The sequence below is a fragment of the Sinocyclocheilus rhinocerous genome, unplaced genomic scaffold, assembly GCF_001515625.1.
Source record: "Sinocyclocheilus rhinocerous isolate Xijiao unplaced genomic scaffold, SAMN03320098_v1.1 scaffold1152, whole genome shotgun sequence".
NCBI classification, from domain to species: Eukaryota; Metazoa; Chordata; class Actinopteri; order Cypriniformes; family Cyprinidae; genus Sinocyclocheilus; species Sinocyclocheilus rhinocerous.
The window spans coordinates 2,216,987-2,226,211 of NW_015625590.1; the positions used below are offsets into that span (position 1 = coordinate 2,216,987).

Consider the following 9,225-nt stretch of genomic DNA (forward strand, 5'->3'; position numbering starts at 1 on the left):
CCTTCAAATTGTCATTATTATAATGTGCTCGGACATTTTAATGTAATTGTCATTATTCTCAATTATATATTTAAAATATTGGGAATGATATATATATATATATATATATATATATATTAGCAAATTCTGTTATCATAAAAATCTATTTCTCTATGGAGAAAATGAATGGGACCTTTACTTCCGAAAACCAACTGTTGCAGACTGTTCCATAGGTGACATTTAGCATTTGAGCAACAGAAACGGCTATTAGCCTGAAGCTTCAGACAACTTGTTTGGCAGCATGATATGAGTATTTGTCAAACACACATACCTTTGCTTAGGTCTCCATATGCAAGCGACTCTAGAATATTGTTCATGGCCCCCATGTAGAAGATGAGACGGAGCTGAGTCACACACATTGTGATGAGGCTGAGCATGAATATGGGGCTAAAGATGCTCCGCATGAAGGACTGGGCTGAAAAACACATTCAGTAAAACCATTATCAATAACAATAATTTTTATTATGCCAAATTTAATTGGCTTCTTAGTTATATTTCAAAATTGTACAATGTGATTGGACAACCATATATGCCAACACCTTTAACTATGCACATATTCTTACTGCCATACCATTTCCAAAAGCATCTTTACATGGAAAACCACTGTGAACTTGATCATGGCAATTTAAGCAGGATGCTTCAATGCCTTTAAAAATTGCAAAAGCATGTAGGGTCAACGGGGTTTTGTTCACATGGAAAATAATTCTGCAGGTGTTTGGATGGCCAGGCAACACTTCAATGCCTGGCACAGTAACACAGAGGCCGGGGGGTCTGGGTTTGTTAATAATCCACTAATTCAAGTGCCATAAATGCACACTGCCGCCCACTGACCAGCACTAGAGAGGCCTTTACGGTGCCCGTTACCTGGTACACTGGGAATCTGACCTCAACGCACCTGATATGCTCTGGAACACATGCACACACACAAACAAACTACCTCATTATTTCTCTTAATACACAAACACACACACACTTTCCAGCCGCTGCAGTGAGTCAGACAGTATTTGACTGCGGTAATGGAAACACGGGGTGGTGAAGGCACTAGCGCTCTATGGATGACAGTTAGACGGGATCAGCATCAGTCTCTCTTTCTCAAACATCTCCAGCTGCGTCTCTAAAACAGCTCCTCGGTGCTATCTGCCCTCTCCCTTGCCGCCTTCTCCACCCCTGCCAATTTTAGGCCCAGACGTACGCCAGTGCCATGGGTCCTCCAGGAACGCAGTCTGAATTGATTGCACAGTCCGTTTACTACAAAAGAGCCCAACCCGGAGCCCCGTCGAGTGTCGCAAAGCCCCAAAAAAGGTGCCGGTAGGGAGTGAGGGCACTTTTGCAGTATTCTGACAAGTTTGAGGTGAATTTGGAATAATTGCACGGCGCAGATTTGGGTTAGTAGAAGCAAAGTGCAAACGCAGCGTGTGCCTGCAGCCTCAAGTGGTTTGGCAACCTCCAGATGTCAGAAACCGGGTGTAAAGCTAATGAAGGAATCCCCATGCACAATAAAGGGGATTTACTGAGAACCGTTCATTAACACCGCCCCGTCTGCTCGAATATTCCCTGCATGTCTGGATGCCAAGGGGCGCGCAGTGAGGGGGAAGATGCTGTACAGTGGCGAGGGCCAAGTCTTTCTGTGTTCTGTCCAGTTCTTTCTGAAATATGCATCAATTCCGGATTACATAAATCACTTCAATTTGATGAACAAGGACTTTGTTCAACACATTAAAACAATGGAAATAAATTAGATTTGGTAATCCAATTACCACTATTCTGCCTTCATAATTAACAATCAAGTTGCATTACAGATAACTTTGAATTACTTGGCAGTTGGCCCTCATGTCACCAGCTCATTGGTATGATTCTTCAGGGTCTTCATGAAATGTCTGCAACAGACTTTGGTTAAAATTCCTCAGTGGTCGTGTAAAACAACACCCTTTTTACCTTGTCAAAAACAGCTCTGTTCACAGCCACCCGTTTTGGTGCATGTCTCTTTAAATGATAATGAGCTACTGCTCACCCCTCCCCTCTCTTCCGGTTTTTGTTTATTCACAAAGCCACTAGAAGGCAAGCCTGCAACCTTTAGCCAAAAAAACAAAATGGCTAATGCTAACGCTTCCGGTTTGCCAGTACGTGGGAAAGGAGACCAGAGGCCGTTTTTTTTAATGGATGTCAATGGAGGAGAGGCTTCACTACGCTGAATAAACAGCTTTTTAGAGGAAAAAGCATATAATTTAATGAATCGACAGCCTATCAGCTAATCTCCAACATGTTTTACACTAAGCAATACTTTTGGATTTAACTATTTTTAAAGTTTACACCGAAAAAAAATGCCGTTTTATAAGAGAAGTCACTGACTTTTTGCGACAGGTGGGATTCAGCTTATGGCATTTCTCATCCATTCCTATGGTATCCGTAAACGGCGACTGAGTGTCGCACAGCTCTGACCGAAATTCAATGACGTCAAGGCTGTAATGTGATTGGTTATTAAGGCACACGTGATCCAAGTTGACCGTTGCGCTTTCTCCAATAGTAATACAGACCCTCTCATCTCCCTATAGTAAGACAATCTCTGGTTTATTCGGTGTCGCGTTAACATCAAAAACAAAACTAATCCACTGCGTCCTCAGTGCCTCTGATTTCGGGAAACAAAAAAAGACTCTTATGTTCACTTTTACATCCAACTACAAAACACCTGCATTGCTTATGAGACATTGTTGTCGCTACAGCTGCTTGAGCGCAGAGAAAATGGCTAAGGGCTAAAATATGATAATACGGGACAGTCCGTCAGCGGTCGTGGGCGGGGCCTGAGCCATATGATGTCATACTGCTCAGAAAATCAAAACGGCTTGATAATTTAGACTCTTTAGGTTTTTTTTCATTTTTATCATTGTAAAGTGGTTGTGTCCACACACTGCTAAGACACCTATGCAAACACCATGTAAAAGTGAATTTTGCATCCGATGTCCTCTTTAAAATGGAACCTGAATGACACATACAGTTTTATTTGATTAAAAATATTTTGATATTAAAAAATATTTATAATGTTTTTATTATTTATCTTTGAAAAATATTTTATCAGCAAATCAATATGAATGATTTGAAATTAATTAAACTGAAAAATTAACATGAATTTTTTCAATAAAAGTGTTTGGTGCACTTCAGGACATCTGACCTGACCAATCTGACTGAATTTTGAATATCTCTTACTCATTTTCATAACTTTTATTTGTTTTAAAATTTCCTAAAACTTAAAAATCAATATCCTAAAACTTTTATTTCAAGGTTTCAGATTGTTCAGATCATCAGAAATAAGTCTGGTCAATACAAAACATGTCAGTATGAACGATACTTACATTCCTCCTCAGACTTGCACTGGACCTCCAGATCAACGGTGGACAGGCAGAGTTTATTGCCCTCTTGGGTGGCCAGCTGTTGTGGATTGTTCTTCATTGAGTTGCCAACACTCAATCTCCGACCAACAGTGGTCACCTGCCTGTAGAACTGTTTCCCTGTGATCTTATGGTCAAAGCCCAGCCAGCTGAACTTGATCTTCACACTGTTAAAGAGACAAGGTTGAGCGTAAGACAATCAGTGAATTACATTCCATCAGAACCTTCAATAAATGGATACAGCAAACAAAATCAAGTTTTTCCAAATTTTCCAAAAATGTTTTTACTGAACCCAAGATACGCTATTGATCAAAAGTTTGAGGTCTGTAAGACTTTTTGTTATGTTTTTGAAAGAAGTCTATTATGCTAATTAAGGCTGCATTTATTTAATTAAAAATACAGTATTGTGAAATAACATGAAATATTATTGTAAATTAACAACTTTTTATTTGAATATATTTTAAAATGTAATTTATTCCTGTTATGGCAAAGCTGAATTTGTATCAGTCATTACTCCAGTCTTCAGTGTCACATGATCCTTCAGAAATCATTCTAATATTCTGATTTGCTGCTCAAGAAACATTTCTTCTTATTATCAATGTTGAAAATGGTTGTGATGCTTAATATTTTTGTGGAAACCGTGATGCATTTTTTTCAGGATTCTTATGAATAGAAAATTCAAAAGAACAGCATTTATTTCAAATAGAAATCTTTTGTAACATTATAAATGTCTTTATATCATTGTAAAGTGGTTGTGTCCACACACTGCTAAGACACCTATGCAAACACCATGTAAAAGTGAATTTTGCATCCGATGTCCTCTTTAAAATGGAACCTGAATGACACATACAGTTTTATTTGATTAAAAATATTTTGATATTAAAAAATATTTATAATGTTTTTATTATTTATCTTTGAAAAATATTTTATCAGCAAATCAATATGAATGATTTGAAATTAATTAAACTGAAAAATTAACATGAATTTTTTCAATAAAAGTGTTTGGTGCACTTCAGGACATCTGACCTGACCAATCTGACTGAATTTTGAATATCTCTTACTCATTTTCATAACTTTTATTTGTTTTAAAATTTCCTAAAACTTAAAAATCAATATCCTAAAACTTTTATTTCAAGGTTTCAGATTGTTCAGATCATCAGAAATAAGTCTGGTCAATACAAAACATGTCAGTATGAACGATACTTACATTCCTCCTCAGACTTGCACTGGACCTCCAGATCAACGGTGGACAGGCAGAGTTTATTGCCCTCTTGGGTGGCCAGCTGTTGTGGATTGTTCTTCATTGAGTTGCCAACACTCAATCTCCGACCAACAGTGGTCACCTGCCTGTAGAACTGTTTCCCTGTGATCTTATGGTCAAAGCCCAGCCAGCTGAACTTGATCTTCACACTGTTAAAGAGACAAGGTTGAGCGTAAGACAATCAGTGAATTACATTCCATCAGAACCTTCAATAAATGGATACAGCAAACAAAATCAAGTTTTTCCAAATTTTCCAAAAATGTTTTTACTGAACCCAAGATACGCTATTGATCAAAAGTTTGAGGTCTGTAAGACTTTTTGTTATGTTTTTGAAAGAAGTCTATTATGCTAATTAAGGCTGCATTTATTTAATTAAAAATACAGTATTGTGAAATAACATGAAATATTATTGTAAATTAACAACTTTTTATTTGAATATATTTTAAAATGTAATTTATTCCTGTTATGGCAAAGCTGAATTTGTATCAGTCATTACTCCAGTCTTCAGTGTCACATGATCCTTCAGAAATCATTCTAATATTCTGATTTGCTGCTCAAGAAACATTTCTTCTTATTATCAATGTTGAAAATGGTTGTGATGCTTAATATTTTTGTGGAAACCGTGATGCATTTTTTTCAGGATTCTTATGAATAGAAAATTCAAAAGAACAGCATTTATTTCAAATAGAAATCTTTTGTAACATTATAAATGTCTTTACTGTCACAGCCCAATAAATGTACTAATTCCTTAAAAAAAACCAGCAATGCACAGACACACTGAACCACATACGTGTAATCCATATCCTCGGGTCCTGGGAAGGGCTCGAGTGGCCAGTTGAAGAAGCAGTTGATGAAGACCAGGCCGGCACAGCCAGCCCACACCAGGAGGATGGTGATGAAGGCAACACCAAGGTCATAGATCACCTTATAGAGCAACAATCATCATCATTATCACAGAATTAAGATCGGCTTATTAAATAAGTCCAACCTGGGACTCAGATTTACCTTTATTCCTGGGAAGGTGACAGCGGATGAGGCATACGAGCCAATCATGAGTGCGATGAAAGTGGAGCGGAGATCACCAAACATGTTGGGAAGCTACGGAAGAGATAAACAGGGGATATCAAAAACTCTTCATGTGCGTTAAAAAATGTTTGAACTTTTTTTTAGAGACTGTACTTGGGCCCAGTGTCCATCATGAGTACGAAAGGCAAAATATATTTATACATATTGTGAACATAATATACAAGCCATGAGCAAAACAAACACAGAAATCTTGTAACAGGATCCGCTGTAAATGACAAAACATGTCAAGTATAGCAAAAGGTATGAAAGTAAACATTATATCAGGGTAACAGTGATATTCTTTGATGGGAGCAACATGTAGGTGGGGGGACATCGTTTGAAAGGCAACTGGATGGTGTGAATATTTTTAGCAGCGAGAGAAAGTGTGAGGGACACTGGAGAAACTTGCATAATGCTGTTGCCGTTAAGCTGGGCGGAGGAGTATAGCACTGGCTGTTCTAAACTGCACTGTCAGACACCACTGAGAAAATACAGAGGAAGGAAGTGAGCCTAAGGTATCTGAGAAGGAAATGAGGTAGAGAGAGCAACAGTGAATTCTTCATTAGTATCATTAGTATGCAGTGTATTTTTCAATGATCAATAGTATTCAAGAGAATATTCTTAAAGATCATTAATGTACAGTACTCTTGAATATTTTATTTAATTACTATTAATTTAATTATTCTTAAGTTCATTTTATTATAATTTGTTAGTTATTTTTTTATTAATTTATTTTAAAAAGTACATTTAATTTAATTTAGAATCAGAATCAGAATGAGATTCTTTGTTTGAATTCTTAAAGATACAAAGAATTTGTCTTGGCGATGAAATCTTCCAGTACACACACACACAAAACAAGACACAGATTATAAAAATAAAATAGGATTTAATAAAAATGCATACAATTAATAATTAATATAATTTCATAAAATAATGTAATTAATCAATATTAATTCTATATAATTTAATATATAATGATTTTTTTATATTGTTTAATAATTGTATTCACTTATTTTATTTTTAATTTAATTAATTTTTTATTTTGTTGTACGTTTTTACATTTTTAATGATGTTTTTGTCATTACGTGCAAAAAAGGATTTTTAAAGCGTTAAAATGTTCCATGTAGTCCCTTATTGTTGTCAGCCTGCATAATGTAAAATAATTGGCAGAATGCTGTTTAAAATAGTTTCAGATTGAGTATAGTATGCCACAGGGTATACTATTTTCTAGGTATTTCCCATTTTCTCCGTATATACAAATCCTCCATCTATGGCCCACCTGTTGACAGCTGATAGCGTCTGTATATTGCATTTCCTCCAAAACACACAGTTCAACATCAACACAGATTTTCTAAGAACTCTCTGGACATCTTCCACTTCCCTCTTACGTCACAGTCCAAAAGCTTGTTAAAGACAAGAGTGAAGGAAAGCTCTCTGTTGGAACCCAACCCAGACATCACTCACTGCCTCTAATTGGAGTAAAGGTCATCTCAGAGCCAAAACATCCCAGATGACACTTACAATAACTCTCACACACCCAGCGGCCCTAGGCGGCATTGTGCCTGTGGCTGGAGAGGCTGTGTAAGAACAGTTTTTGGCTAATGGACTTTGAACAGAACCAACGATGAACAGAGCACCACATGATGGGCCTGTCAGACAGAGAGTAATGGCTATTTTCTTGGAGTTGAGTAACATAAGTACCCAGAGACTGTTTCAACAACACTATGTTCTCCTGCTTTCACAGACAGTCACCAGCCACAGGCGGTCACGTGATGTCAGACACAAAGTGACCTTGAAAAAAAAGGCCCTTTTACTGACACTACTTATCTTGTATTATAACTCTAGCGCCACTCTGTCTTCACTTGCTTGTTCTGCAATGAAATTGACTAGGGATGGAAACAAAACGTTAAAAGCTGGTGACAAACACTGATAGACTCCAAGTAAAGCAATACTTTCTGTATTACATCAATAAGGCCAGAAGAATCCACTGAGACAAAACAGTCCCACAGTCATGGCCACTAGAACAGAAAAAACACAAATGTCACTGTAGTTTAAAACAATGGAAACCGTACAGATTTACAATAACAATTATCTGCCACAACAAAAAAATTATCATTATATCCCTAAATTTTAAATAAATACTACATAATTTCTAATCTGATGGCACCTGTGAGGCATGTACATTAGATACACTAACATTGAAATGTTTGGGTTCAGTCAGATATGAATACTTTTATTCACACTCAAAAAAATACTGGGTTGTTTTTTCCAGTTTTGGGTAGTTTTTGTGTAACCCAGCCACTGTGGGTTAGTGGCTGGGTCACTCTCACTGACAGCTGAAACCATACACCCCTCCCCCTCCCTCAGACGAAAAACCCAGCACGGGGTTACTTCAACCCAGCTGTTGAGTTACAGTCGGAACACAGGCTTTTTGCATCCTCTTCAGGAGAGAGCAGTTCTCAGAACTGACGATTTCACTTCTTCAGTGAAAATAAGGTTTGTATATTTCATCTATAAAGTCTTTACTGTGCTATAAATGATTTTATTTTACACAACGAAACATACAGGGACGAGATGTCAGTCAGCTTGCATAACATAAACTGATTTTATTATGATTACTGATATGATTATTATTATTATTATTATTTGTTATAATATGCATCAAAAAAAGATATTGTATGCGCTCCAAAAAGATAACCAGTTCATTCTCATGTGCGTAAATCAAGAAAAATTTGATCAGCCAAAAAACAAAAACGTCTGCACACTGAAAGACACAATTAGACCAAGGCAAGGGTCTATCACAAAAATTACTTTAATTTAACATCTATAGGGTGACAAAAGTGCAAAAAAGTGAAAAGTGTCTTAAAAACAGACCAAAGAGCAGACGTTTCAGCTCATGCTTTCTTCAGTGCTCATGGAACAAACAGCAACACCACTCTACTTTAAACACAATTACAAATTATTACCAGCTGAGCTCAATCAATAGGTAATTACAAGAAGAAAAAAAAATATATATATAAACCCAGCGCTGGGTTATATTTAACCCAGCATTTTTTAGAGTGCAGGAACTTGAGATCCGAAAGAGAATGCTTAGCGGACTCAAAATGACGAAAAACTGGAGAAGAGTAATCTTGTCTCCTAATGGCACTTGTTATATTGTTATAATATTGAATTAATTTATTTTCCAACCCATTTTAGGCCAGCAATATAGTAATTTTTAAACAATAGTTGAGTTAAATAAAACAACCCAGCATGTTGGGTCAAACATTTAACCCAACCAGCTGGGTCCAAAAAACCCAGCATGTGTTCTGTCCAATATTTAACCAGCGCTGGGTTGCAAAAACCCCAGAAATGTATTTTTTTTCAACCCAGCATTTTTTAGAGTGCAGTAAGGACACATAATAACTAACATTCTTAAGCATCAAATCAGCATATTAGTATGATTTCTGAAGGATCAAGTGACACTAGTGACACTAA

The 9,225-nt window shown here is 36.7% G+C and overlaps 1 protein-coding gene across 2 annotated transcripts in view; it reads right to left on the minus strand.

Moving 5' to 3' along the window:
* The window catches only part of LOC107756874 (large neutral amino acids transporter small subunit 4-like), a 31,569-nt gene that overhangs the window by 8,420 nt on the left and 13,924 nt on the right, over window positions 1–9,225 (minus strand). For both annotated transcript variants that reach the window (XM_016574202.1, XM_016574194.1), the window contains exons 3-6: window positions 5,689–5,781; window positions 5,474–5,607; window positions 4,630–4,832; window positions 311–454 (exon numbers count right to left, since the gene is read on the minus strand). In XM_016574202.1, coding sequence (XP_016429688.1) covers window positions 311–454; window positions 4,630–4,832; window positions 5,474–5,607; window positions 5,689–5,772 — 565 coding nt within the window. In that variant the 5' untranslated portion in view covers window positions 5,773–5,781. The remainder of the gene's footprint in view (window positions 1–310; window positions 455–4,629; window positions 4,833–5,473; window positions 5,608–5,688; window positions 5,782–9,225) is intronic.